General features: G+C 38.3%; 1 protein-coding gene across 1 annotated transcript; it reads right to left on the bottom strand.

The window, feature by feature from the left end:
- Positions 1–7815: 7815 nt before the first annotated feature.
- LOC110879742 (F-box/kelch-repeat protein At3g23880) lies at positions 7816–10922 on the bottom strand. Its single transcript, XM_022128263.2, has 2 exons — positions 9750–10922; positions 7816–8090 (listed from the first exon to the last, which is right to left on the bottom strand). Exon 1 carries the CDS (start codon positions 10868–10870, stop codon positions 9791–9793), a length of 1080 nt encoding a protein of 359 aa, XP_021983955.1. The 5' UTR covers positions 10871–10922; the 3' UTR covers positions 7816–8090; positions 9750–9790.
- Between the last annotated feature and the right edge of the window lie 3822 nt (positions 10923–14744).

Consider the following 14744-nt stretch of genomic DNA (forward strand, 5'->3'; position numbering starts at 1 on the left):
TTAATTACCATGGTTGTGAAACGATGATTCTTTTACAACACTCCCCGACGTTTCCGCCGCGGTTTGTTGTTTTGACGCGGTCGGGGTGTGACAGTAATAATAATAAAAGATAGCAATTGTAAAAGCGTTCGTTTTAGTTTGAGTTATTCGTTACTTAATTGTTAGTAAGTCGCTAGGCATTACCTGTTTTCGTAAATGGACATTAAACATTTTAATTGTTAGTATTCGTTACTTAATTGTTAGTAAGACACCATGATTTTAATTGTGTCCAAAACGATAAGAATAATATATAAGCCGAGTTCAGGGTAAACTATTCAACCCGCTAACCTACGATGGTTCGCACTCCTAAATTAATAGCTAGATGGTCCCCGGCCCTAACAACATGCTTAAAAAACTATCCACATCATGAGAAGGTTTTGTCATTAGTAACAATCGCTGTTAAGAATCTAATTTATAATAAAAGACTCCAAATAACGAGACGTGACATCCTCTCCTTCAACCTCATAAATTTTAGAATTAATTGACAAAATCGTCCCTAAGGTTTGGGCGCGTTTGCCATTTTCGTCCAAAATGACATTTTTGTGCAATTTTGCCCCCCACGTTTGACATTTTTTTTATCATTTTTCATTAGTTAAAAAACACCGTTTAATGAGGGGTATGTTTGAAATTTTAGATTTATAAGTAGGGATATTTTGGTGTTTTGGCTTTATCATTTTATTTTAATAAAAAACATTCTTCTTCATCCCTAGTCACCCCACCTGCACCTCCACCTCCACCACCACCCCACCAGCCTTTACCCTCATTGCCATATTTGAAACCCTACCACACCAGCCATAACCACTATTGTCGGATCTGAAACCCAACCCAATTCTATCAAAATTCGTTCAACAAAATAACAACAATTCAATTTTTCTTCAATTTCCCGTAAAAAAAACTGTTGACATCTCCTTGGTGGAGGTGGAGGTGATGGGGGTGGTGGCTGATGACGATGATGGATGTCGTGGAAGATAGTGGCGGGGTGGTGGTTGATGGCAGTGGTAATTGTCGGAGATAAGTTGGGTAGAGAAGTACTGTCTGCGATGATGAACATTTATACAAAGCATGATGATCAGATTTTTTTGGTTTGAATATAATATATAAATAGAAATAAATAATCAGATATATATTTTTATATAATATATAAAATGATAAAGCCAAAAGACTAAAATACCCCTACTTATAAATGTGAAATTTCAAACACACCCCTCATTAAACGGCGTTTTTTTAACTAAGTTGCTCATTTGGTTGAAAATGGCAAAAAATGCCAAACGTGGGGGGCAAAATGGTACAAAAAGGTCATTTTAGACGAAAACGACAAACGTGCCCAAACCTCGGGGACGATTTTGGCAATTAGCTCTAAATTTTATTTATATTTGTTTAATATATATTTTTTAATATTAATAACTAATATATAAATATCATTTATCTTTATTCTTATCTTTATTTAAGATTAATAAATAACTTTAATTAGCGTCACATTTCATTTTCTCCTACAATCTTTTAATAATATTATTAATATCTAAATCATTTTTGTAATAAATTTTTAATTTCTCTTGAACCAACATGAAAAGAATTAATTCACAAATATTAAACTAATCAAAGAAATAAAATAAAGTGAAACCATATCGTGTATTATGCAGATAATAAATTTGTATTTAACCATTAATTAGAGTTTACTCTATTAATATATAATATATAATAGTTTGAGTAGTTTATTCAAGTTTTACAAAAATAAAATTTTTAACTTTTTTTTGTAATTTATAGTGTTGTACCTTATGTATAGGGCTTTTTTTTCTTTTTTCATTTGTAACTCAAAACTTTTCTTATTTTGCAAATTAGACCTTTTGTTTTTTACTTTTAAACCAAAGTTTTTCACATTTTGCAATTTAACCTAATCTCTTTTTTTATTATCAATTTTGATCCACCATACATTTCATCTTTCCCAAGTTTTTTGTTTCGTTTAAAATTTTGTGAGTTAACGCACTGCAACATGCGTGTGGGGTTCAACATTTTTTCGTATATTTTTTTCTCGTTTGACTGGTCCATCGCAACACATATGTTTTTCTCCGTTTGACAAGTTTGTCGCAACGCGCGGGTCCTGGGTTGACTTGGTTATTTTTTTCTATGTTTTATGTTTGGGTTTAATTTCTCTGCAACGAGCGTGCGTGATTCATAGATTTTACGTCTGCTTTTCGCGTGGCGTTATTTTTTTCCGTTTTTATTTATTTTGTTTTAACGAGCTTTTCCGGTGTTACTGGTCGCTGACAGTGGTATAACATTGGTACTACTTGACACAGTTTTATGACAACCGCTGTAACAGAGGGGCTTAATACTAGTAAGTATATATACAATGCACATCCCTTGAGCACATGCTATAGAACACATTCTTGAATTGGTATTCAGAGATAAAAAAAATATTATTTTGTATTCATTTAGGATATTCTTACACAGGGAAGGAACACCAACATAAATAGAGAATAAAAGAGTCTAAACAAGGTAACTAAAAACTGGTGACAGCCTGTGAGATCTTCTATTTAGGAGACAATATTGGAAGCCGACCATTACTCCTTTGACTTGTGTTTTTCCTTTTTAATATTTTAACACTCCCCCTCAAGTTGTGTAGTGGGATCTCCAATACACAACTTGGTTAAAACCGATTTAAACGCTTTAGTCGCAACGGCCTTTGTCAGAATGTCTGCTAGTTGATCTTCCGACCTGACGAACGGGAGTTCGATGGTACCGTCTTCAATCTTTTCTTTAATGAAGTGACGATCTATTTCAATGTGCTTGGTTCTGTCATGTTGTACCGGGTTTTCTGAGATTTTAATGGCAGCTTTGTTATCACATCTTAACTGAGTTGGACCTTTAAGTGGAGCACCAATTTCTTTCATTATCTTCCTTAACCAGAGGATCTCAGTGATCCCTTTAGCGATACCCTAAACTCAGATTCTGCACTTGATAAAGACACCACTTTTTGCTTCTTACTCCTCCACGTTACCAAGTTACCTCCAAGGAGAGTGAAGTAACCGGAGGTTGATCGTTTGTCATTTGGATTTCCTCCCCAGTCGGCATCTGTAAAAACTTCAGCATCTAGGTGGCCGTTTCTCTTAAACACGATTCCTTCCCCTACTGTGCCTTTTAGATATCAGATAATCCTCATGACCGCCTCCATATGATCTTCTTGAGGGCTGTGCATGAATTGGCTTACAACTCCCACTGCGTACGAAATGTATGGCCGAGTGTGGGCCAAGTAAATTAGCTTTCCCACTAACCTTTGGTACCTCTCTTTATTTGCTAGTTTGGCTCCTTCAACCATTCTCAGTTTATGGTTCACAATCATGGGAGTATCATTGGGCTTGCAATCCACCATGCCCACTTCAACAAGCAAGTCCAAGATATATTTTCGTTGAGAGATAAAAATCCCCTTTTTTGACCGAAGCACTTCAATCCCTAGGAAATATTTCAATCCCCCAAGGTCTTTCATTTCAAACTCAGTGAAGAGATTCTTCCAGAGGGAGTTAATTTCTTCTTCATCACTTCCTGTTATGATCATGTCATCAACGTAAATTATAAGACATGTAACAAGAGTTCCCCTCCTCTTGTAGAACAAGGTATGGTCGGCGTTACTCTGTTTGTACCCATAATGTTTCATAGCCATAGTAAACTTTCCGAACCACGCGCGCGGAGATTGTTTGAGCCCATACAATGCCTTTTTCAGTCTACACACTTCATTTCCTTTAAAATCATCTGAGAACCCCGGGGGAGGGTCCATATAAACTTCTTCTTTCAAGTCTCCATGCAAAAACGCGTTTTTAACATCAAATTGATGGAGAGGCCAGTCTTTATTTGCTGCTACTGAGAAAAGAACTCTGATAGTATCAATTTTAGCAACTGGGGAAAAAGCCTCAGAATAATCGATACCATAAGTTTGTGTATATCCTTTGGCTACCAATCTAGCTTTGTGTCGTTCAATGGTGCCATCAGATTTATATTTGATATCAAATACCCATTTGCAGCCAACTGGTTTCTTCCCTTGAGGTAAAGTACATTTTTCCCATGTGCCACTTTTTTTCAAAGCCTCAATTTCTAAATTCATTGCCTCTCTCCATTCAGTCGTCTCCTCGGCTTCTTGGACCGTGGTAGGAATCTTTTCTGAGAGAAGTGTGGCTGAGAAGGCTTTTGCAACTTGTGCCACCCTCCCCCTGTCAGTTTTTACTGGATATTTGGAGGTGCGAGAGGTGTGCTCCGGGGAATACCGGTTAGGAGGGACTCCCCTGTTTCTTCTGGGAGGGAGGACAGGAGTGTTTTGTTGTTCTTCGTGTTCCACATGCGAGCTTTCTAACCTGTCATGATTAGTAACATTTGTGGAATTCTCGTGATGTTGTGAGTCGTTTACCTCATTGTTTGCCATATCTGAATTTGGCTCTCTGGCTTCGACTTCATGTTGGACATCGTCCTTAGGAGAATCGTTGGTTGTGTGAGATAACTCGTCATCCTCTTCAACGTTGGCTGAAGCAGGTTCGCTGGCGCCATCTACCGGCTCTGTCGGAACATCCGTTGAGCAACTATGATATAACAACCAATCGAACCAATCGAGTGACCCACTTATTTTCTCCCCCTAAGCACTGGATTGATGGTCGAAAAAATAGTCAGATTCGATGAAATCAAGGTCCATGGTTACATGAACCCGACGAGTGACAGGATTGTAGCAACGATAGCCCTTTTGGTGGACACCGTACCCAACAAAAACACATTTTTCAGCACAGGCATTAAGTTTGTTTCGATTAGTTTTAGGAGTGTGAATGAACATCGAGCATCCAAAAACACGAGGAGGTAAGGTCATTATGGATGGAACTTTTACTTGGGTGGCTAGGACATCCAACGGGGTTTTATGTCCTAGGATTTGAGTTGGAAGACGATTAACAAGGTATGCCGATGTGGCAAGAGCTTCTGGCCAATAGGACAAAGGGACATGAGATTCAATCATGATTGCACGTGTTTTTTCGAGTAATGTGCGATTTTTTCGTTCCGAGGTACCGTTCTGTTGTGGAGTATTGGGACAAGTAGTTTGATGGATGAGACCATTTTCTTGGAAGAAGGTTTTCATTGGTTTGTTCACAAATTCAGTCCCGTTATCAGAACGGAGGATCTGTATTTTCTTTTTAAATTGAGTTTGAACCATTTTATAGAACATAAAAAAGATTTCAGGGACCTCTGACTTATGTTTCATGAAGTATACCCAATTCATACGTGAAAAATCATCCACAAAAAGAACAAAATATCTGAACCGACTATTAGTGCTATTCGGGGCCGGGCCCCAAACATCTGAATGGATTAAAGAAAAAACAGACTCAACTCTAGTATCGTTTTGAGTAAAAGAGACTCTACGACTTTTTGCAAGAATGCAAGTTTCACACTTCTCCTGAACGGGGTTATTCGAAAAAAGACTAGGAAATAAAATTTTAAGATAGCTAAAAGAGGGATGACCAAGACGTCAGTGCCATAACCATAGTTGTCTTTCGGTTGTCCCATGAGCAAGCATGGCATGCCCCTTGTGAACCACCTCATCAACGTAGTAGAGGCCTCCTTGTTCAGTACCACGCCCAACGATCTCCTTCGTACGAATGTCCTGTAGAACACAAAAATTGGGATACATGAGCACGACACAATTAAGTTGCTTTGTAACTTGGCTAATGGATAAAAGTTTGGAGGAAAGAGAGGGAATGTATAGACAGTTGTTAATTTTCATTTTTTCTGAAAAAATGATAGAACCTCCCCCTTTGACTTGAACCATTTCCCCACTAGCGGTCTCAATATGGGATTTAGATGGGGGTGATATATTACAAAAATCTTTGGGATCATAAGACATGGTATCTGTGGCCCCACAATCAAAGATCCAATTCTTTGAAGTTTTAGGTTGAGATATGGGCTTAACATGGCAGGCTTTAGATTTTTTATTTCCATTTCCTTTTTGACTAAATTCAGCAAATAAAGAAAGAGTGGGAGGGCTTGAGATGTAATTCTCAAACCCTTTACCTATCGAAATATCATCGGTGGTTGCAGCTAATCCCCCAAAACCACCGCTACTGCCTTTTTCGACCGGAGCCACTCCCCCTCCTGCCGCCGGCGTTCCTTTGCCATCAGCCCTCGAATTCTTTTGCTTCTGACCGTCTCCCCACCACTCTGGATAACCGACGAGCCTGAAACATTGGTCTTTTGTGTGTCTCTTCATTTGGCAGTGGGTGCAAAAGAGCTTGGATTTGTCTTCTTTATCTCTAGGTCGAAACTTTGTTCTTTGTGACCAGTCTTTTGCAGCCAATCCCATCCCAATCTCTGTTGACTCATTATCGGATGGTCCAGATCTTAGAATATTCATTCTAGCAGCTTCCCTGCGTATGGTGGCGTACGCCATTTCCACCTTTGGAAGAGGGTCCTTTTTCAGAATATCCCTTTTTACAGGTTCCATTTTGTCATCGAGTGCTGTGAGTAATTGGTATAACCTTTGCTCTTGAGTCTTCTTATTATAGATTTGGATGTCTTCCAGGTCTTTCATGGGGTTTGGATCTCTTCTATCAATGGACATCCATATGCTTTGCAGTTTATTCCACAGATCTTCCAAAGTGTCAGATCCTTGTCTAAGGGAGTTGGCTCTTTTATGGAGGTCAAAGACTTGTAATGAATCGGTTCCGAACCCGTATGTAGTCTCCAAACCATCCCACAAGGCTTTTGCGGTCGGATACTGTGAAACGTTATTCACCAAGTTGGATTCGAGGTTCTGGATAATCCAGGTGAAGACGCACTGATCGTCTTGTTCCCAGCGTGAGTAATCTGTGTCGGTTTTTGAGGGAGGCTTGGGGTCGCCTGTAATGTGAGAGCTTCTTCCCCTGCCTCCAATGGCTTTCTTCATCAGGGTTGCCCATAAGGCATAGTTATCACCCCCGAGTTTAATCCCTAAGGATAGATTTTCAGAGTTTGTTGTTGTTTGCTGTGTTCCGAGACCATTTCTCAGCAGAGCAGCAATCTGCATCGTCAATTCATCAGGAATTTGGCTGACAGTTGTTTTGTTGTCTGGCATCTTGAAGCTTAGAATTTCCCAGGATCAAACATGCTCTGATACCATCTTGAATTGGTATTCAGAGATAAAAAAAAAAAATATTATTTTGTATTCATTTAGGATATTCTTACACAGGGAAGGAACACCAACATAAATAGAGAATAAAAGAGTCTAAACAAGGTAACTAAAAACTGGTGACAGCCTGTGAGATCTTCTATTTAGGAGACAATATTGGAAGCCGACCATTACTCCTTTGACTTGTGTTTTTCCTTTTTAATATTTTAACACACATCAAACTTTTTAAATAGTAAACTCACGATTCTGGTTGGCAATTTCCAGTTTCTACTAAACAAAGATAAAACTTGATTGCTCTCAAAACTACATCTAAGTGAGATCACATATCTAACTGAATCTATATACGTTTCTATTTTACTATGTTTCTTTTTCACCATTACTATATATTATATTTTGGGTAGCTTCTTGGCTACCGTAGCTAAGAAGCCCCCATTTTTAAAATATTTACATTAACTCTTTGATTTTTCTTTTGACCACTCACAATTCCCCGATACAAGAAAATGAATATGTGAAAAGATTGTACTTTAACATTTGATTGGGTAGAGGTGAGGTCAGGTGCCTTCTTGAGAACATGCAAAGGTTAATTAAAGGAAGGTTGTTCTACTTTCTCCCATATCAACTCATCCTTGAGAACATGCAAAGGTTAATTAAAGGAAGGTTGTTCTACTTTCTCCCATATCAACTCATCCTTGAGAACATGCAAAGCTTAATTAAAGGTATCACCAAGTATGGAATGAAATCATTCACTACACATATTACATAACAAAACATTGTTATTATCACGGATTATCTTACCTCTAGATATATCTTCAAAAAAATAAAGGTCAACATAATTTCTTTAGTAAGTAGTCCATTGTGTTAGCTAAACAAAGTTTTCTGGAAGCTCCAAAGTCCAAACGCACTCCTTTCGACATGCTCAAACCTGTCATGCCCAAAGAGAATCACGACCACGCCAAACATTCAATTAGTGCATAAAAGGAACAACAACAATAACTTAAATCTTTATTCAAATATTTTGTTCTACTAAGCGATGTGGGATGAGTATGTGAATCAAGAAGCCTTATGGATGGCTCTAAATAGATGCATCTTCGGTTTTTATTGCTGCAAATTTAACCTACTTTAATATACATTAAGGTTTAATCATGAACTGTAGCTCCAAAATTTCATTTTTAGCAAGTGGTGAGCTGCCATTATCATTAAGAGTAAAATGGCATTCAAAGATATTGTCATTTGAAATGAGTTAATGCGTTTTATTAATGAAACTGAATATCCAAAATCAAGAATATAATGGACATAGAAAGTTGTATAAATTTTATTTTTAAGTATTGAAAGACACGTGCAGATGAGAAATGCAAATCGAGTATATGACGGATGTAAACTGGGTCTGATTAACTAGTAACTAACATGTGGTTTCTCATAATATTCACATCAGGAGGGTTAAAACTAAGAGCAACTCAGTAAACATACTAACCCATATAAGTTGCAACCTTTTGATGACAATAAGTAGCATAATTTTGGTGATAGCATAACTTTCATACCGGTGCTCATTTAGAACACCTATACTTCTAAAAACCGAAATAAAAAAAAAAAAAAAAAAAGCTAATATTTTCAAACATTCAGTGTAGAGAGGTTGAATTATAATCTCAGTTTTGCTTTTTGCTATTCCTCGAGATTTTATTATATATCTACTATATATCTAATGAATGCTAAATACCTTAATAGCTAAACTATATTACGAAATGACTAAGCATGATCTGTAAATGCATACCTTTAGTTGTTAATCAAGCATGGCATATAACAAGAAGCGCAAAAACATGTTATATGTCGGTTCGGTTTGGTAAATTCGGTTATAACATATGCCATAACCAAAACCAAACACAAAATGATCGGTTAATCGGATATTGCTTAACCAAACCGTTGGATAATTGTTCGGTTTGGTTAAGTCGATTACGGTTCGGTTAATCCTGCTTATTTGCTCACCCCTAAATTTAGTAGCCTTATATAATAACTTTTCAATATTTTGCAACTTTAGTAACTCAATATACCGGATGCTATTTCTCAAATCACACCTTTTACTTAATTCATTTTTTATCAAATCAAATCAGAACAAGACCAAGAGTCCAAGACATGCTATACAAAACAGGGGTATAAACGATAATCATTTAGAAAGGAGTAACATCTTAATCAAACCACCCCTTAACCTTGTAACATCTACCACTCCAAATTTATATATGTTGTTTTGTTTCATCGTAAAATGGCTAAAGTCTTAACACAACATATATATGGGTCTTCCATAGGAAAAATCCAGATTCTTTTGACTTAATAATGTGCATATTCACATACCCTGCAGAACCTCACATTAGTAGCTACTAAATGTATGCCTCTACTTCTTGATAATATTGTAGCATTATATGTTTTTAACACTTTACCAATTAAATATTAACAGCTTTTATATGTATATATAAATCTAGATGTATGAAGGAACTCCCAACTTTTCAACTAATTTAATAAACATAAGAAACTTCCAATCTACGAATATGAGTAATAAACAAAACCAAATAAGAAAAAAAAAAGTCCATACCTTGCTTGTATGTTTCAAAAGCAGAAGTAAAAACGGGCTGATCAAAGAAGAAGTAGTGTTTCCATGTAGGAATGCACAGTATATGAAGAATAATTTCCATCATTCCTAATATAAGTGATGGATTTAGAGTAGGGATCATAAGCAGCAAGTATACTAGTAGATCCAGGATGAGCTTCTGATAATTCGATTAAAGGTTGACCTGTCTTCCTAAATCCACACACACGCAGTATGGATACATCTGGTGAGTGACTACTATTAATAGTGTAGAGCTTTATAAACGAATCATCATGCATCATCCATACATGATAAACTCGTTTATTGGCCTCCACACCATCTTTAATCACAGCAAGGGACTCCCTTAGCTTATACAAGGACAAAGCCAAACTACCACGAAACTGGGCTAAGCTATCCGGAAGGTTTACCTCTCTAAATTCTTCACTTGTCAGATCAAACGAAACAATCAAATAAGAACATCCATCAATAGCAAGCCAATAGAGACACCCATCTACAACCACCTGATTCATATAAATACTAATCGAGTTACGAGGAAGATTGGTGCTATATGCACTTCTCCAGGTACTTGTGCTTACCGTAAACACCTCAACTTGCCAAGGACTATTGATATGTCTATCGCTTTTTTTAGTAAGTGTAATCTTGACAATCTTAGGGTCAGCGGTGTGACGACAAACCCCAAAACCTATAACGGTTTGATATAAGTGATCATTGGTGACACGAGGGACAGCAAAAGCAAGCGTTGTTCTAATGCAAGGATTGAAGATAACAGCCCTGCGCGAGGAGGGGCCGTAGAAACAGAACAAGCCGTGAGAGGTGCCGATTAAGTTGGGATATTCAACCAAGGAGGGAAGAGTAACGGAAGCTGTCTGTGTGGGTAAACTATCATCATCAACAATGGACATGGATTGTTTTTCAAAATGTGCAACGCAATCATAACAACGTACAAGCAGATGCTGCTGCTGTTGGCCGATATAATGCTTAATAAAATCAGAGCTGTCGATCAGAGACTTACATGATTTGGAGACAGATCGGAATCTAAGCAACGACTTCACAGGAAGTCTCTTCATGATTTCCGTTTGGATTTCGAACGGTATGTTGTCGGGCATTTTGATTACGAATTTCTTTCTAGGGTTTACGATGTATGAAATCAATTTTGATCGTGACAAATTAAGCCGTTCAAAAAAATATATATATATATCTAGGCTTAAGAAAGAGAGAGATCGCCTTTTTATATTACCTTCTTACTTTTCTTGGTAATAATAATTTTCTTTTGACAACTCAGCAGCCTACCTTGTTGAATCGATTACTAATCGAACTTGAAAATCTTGTTTTAGAACCAATGCACGGCAACAATCACTAGTTTTAATGCAATAAAATTTATTTAATAAATAATCATTTGCTTCTGACACATATATTAGGGTGTGCGGGGCAATCCTCTAAGAGGGGAGTCCCCTTTCTTACACACACCCAATCAGATTATGTCACGTCAACTTCCCTCTTAAACTCCCATCACACCCCAATTTGATGGCGGCACTCCCCTCTTAGGTAACTTATTTTTTTATTAAAAAAAAAATCACTGATTGGTTGAAAATGAGGCTGGCCCCACCAACAACCCTCCCCTTCTTCGGTGAACTCCCCCCGACCACCCTCCCCGAATTGGGTCACCGCAGGGATGGCGGCGGTGTTCCCGCTGGGGGAATTAGGTCACCACAGCCACTCCCCGCTGATGCCCCGCTCACCCTTAGCAATTTATTTAGCTCAAAAAATAGTTTTCTCCCTGGACAATATCAACTACTCTTTGTTATGTAAATAAGCATAGAGCTTTTTGACGAGGAAACTGTCATCGATTTTATAGATATTTTACATATGTGGAGATGAAATAGAAAAACTTAGATAGTGGTTGTTATCCAGAAATGAGAGGTGGAATGGAGTGAACCACTGCGAAGAAAAAGGTATTTGGTTGGTTAATAGAGTGTAATCACCCATTACAAAAGGCATTTCATTCCCTCAAAATCATTCCATCATCCCCATGTTTTTTTTTATTTCATCCCCTCTTGCACACTTCATTAACAACACCATAACCCACCATTGTCGCCACCACCACCGACCACAGATGCCCACCGTTGCCGCCACCCGCAACCCGCCACCACCGCCACCCACCACCGCCGCCATCCCGAAGGCCACCGCCACCACCCACCACCCACCCGCCACCATTGCCACCCATCGTCGCTTCTGCCACGACCAACCACCACCGCCGCCGCCGCCACCACCACTCGTCGATGCCATCAACAACCGTCGTCGTCGCCACCAACCGCCACACACCACCGATGCTCGTCGTCGTCGCCACTCACGAGTCGCTGCCACCTGCAACCTGCCATCGCCTCCGCCACCACCAACCGCCACACACCACCGATGCTCGCCGTCGTTGCCACCCACCAGTCGCTGCCACCTTCAACCTGCCATCGCCTCCACCACCACCAACCGCCACTCACCCGCCATCGCCTCTGCCTCCACTAGGGATATTCATGAGCCGATCCGATCCGAGCAGGGTCTGCTCGTGCTCGGACTGAATTACAACCGATCCGATAGGATCGGATCGATTTTGCAAAACTGAGCACAAAAGTGATGCTCGTGCTCGATTCGAATTTTAATCGAGCGGATCGTTTTCGCTCGGTTTTTCTCAACACTTTAATTAAAAAATGTACAGCAACACAAAAAAAAAATAATAAACTAACTGAAATCAAGACTATTACATTCAACAAAAACAAATCCTAACTTAATTATCATGATAACTGAAATCATGATCGTAAAAATGTTCTTAACAATATCAAATCTAAAAATGGTATAGTTGATAAAAACCAAAGAGAAATAGAGATAAACTGAATTCCATTATTCATTTTATTCAACATTACAATATATAGAGATGAACATAACTATAAACCCTAAAGTCCATAAGTAATGGGTGGGCCTAAAATGTCTGGTTTATAACACTCCCCCTCAGACGTTTAGAATATACCCAGTTTAACAACATACTTCAGGATGATGTTAAGTAGGTACTTCAGGACCTGAATAAATAAACTGGTACTACTGGATCAGTTATGCTGCCTCATTAAAAACCTAACTAAGAAAACCCAGTGGGACAAAACTTAGTTAAGGGAAAAAGAGTTCAACGTGTATAATTCTCCACCTGAATTCAACAAACATCTTTCAATCTATGAAGACCGATCTTGTGTGATAACTGCTCGAAACTGCTTCTAGGTAAAGATTTTGTGAACAGGTCTGCTAGATTTTCACTTGACTTGATCTGACGAACATCGATTTCCCCTTCTTTCTGCAAGTCATATGTTGAGAAGAACTTTGGTGAGATGTGCTTTGTTTGATCACCTCTGATGTAACGTTCCCTGATCTGAGCTATGCAAGCAGCATTGTCTTCATAAATAATTGTCGGCTCTTTATTGATATGTTCTAATCCGCATGCTTCTTGTATGTGATTAATCATTGATCTCAACCACACACATTCTCGACCAGCATCATATAGTGCTATCAATTCAGCATGATTTGATGATGTTGCTGTAAGTGTTTGCTTAGTTGACTTCCAAGAAATTGTTGTGCCACCGTATGTGAATACATAACCTGTCTGAGATTTTGCTTTGTGGGGATCTGATAGATATCCGGCATCCGCATACCCAACAAGCTGAGACTTTTGATCTTTCTAATAGAAAGGACCTAAATCTTGTGTTCCGCAAATATACCGGAATATATGTTTTACGCTATTCCAGTGTCTACGTGTTGGATTCGAACTGTATCTCGCTAGTACATGTACTGCAAATGCAATGTCAGGTCTTGTGTTATTTGCGAGATACAAAAGAGCACAGATCGTGCTTAAGTACGGTACTTCTGGACCAAGTACTTCTTCGCCTTCTTCTTGAGGGCGATAAGGATCCTTATGTGGATCTAGCGGCCGGACAACCATAGGTACGCTAAATGGATGAGCTTTGTCCATATTAAAACGTACTAACATCTTCTGGACGTAGTTTAACTGATGGACGAATGTACTGTTACGCAAATGCTCGAACTGCGGGCTGAGACATAATTTTGTTGTACCAAGATCTTTCATCTCAAATTCTTTCTTTAATATATTAGCAGTTTTTTCTATCTCTTCAGGAACTCCGATGATGTTTATATCATCAACATAGACAGCTATTATAGTGAAATTTGAGTGTGATCTTTTTATAAATACACATGGGCTAATTACATCAAATTTGTATCCTTCTTTTTCAAGATATTCACTAAGTCGATTGTACCACATACGACCAGATAGATTGTTTGAGACCATATAAAGATCTCTAGAGCTTTATAGAATACATTTCTCGAGATGTTGTTTTTAATGTTTTAGGCAATTTTAATCCTTTAGGGATTTTCATGTAGATGTCATTTTCAAGTGTCTCGTATAAGTATGCGGTGACGACATCTATTAGTCTCATATGAAGTCCTTCAGAGATTGTGAGGCCGATTAGGAACCTAAGGGTTATCGCATCCACTACAGGGGAATATGTTTCCTCATAATCAACTCCTGGTATTTGGGAAAACCCTTGTTCTACAAGTCGAGCCTTATATCGTACAATCTCATTCTTTTCATTTCTCTTTATTGCAAACACCCATTTATAACCTACTGGTTTGACGTCTATGGGTGTCCGGACTACAGGTCCGAAAACATTTCGCATTTCAAGCGAACCTAACTCAGCCTTTACGGAATCTTGCCATTTTGGCCAATCAATTATGTGCATGCACTCTTCTAGAGTTTTAGGTACATAATTAGTTTCATTGATTATATCCGTTGCTATAGCATATGCAAATATATCATCAACACGTGTTTCATTTCGGTTCCATATTGTACTATTTTGTACATAATTTATTGAGATCTCGTTTTCGTTCGGTACCGGTGTTTCTTCTGAAACTTCATTTTCTTTTGGATTCATG

The sequence above is a fragment of the Helianthus annuus genome, chromosome 15, assembly GCF_002127325.2.
Source record: "Helianthus annuus cultivar XRQ/B chromosome 15, HanXRQr2.0-SUNRISE, whole genome shotgun sequence".
In the NCBI taxonomy this organism is placed as follows: Eukaryota; Viridiplantae; Streptophyta; class Magnoliopsida; order Asterales; family Asteraceae; genus Helianthus; species Helianthus annuus.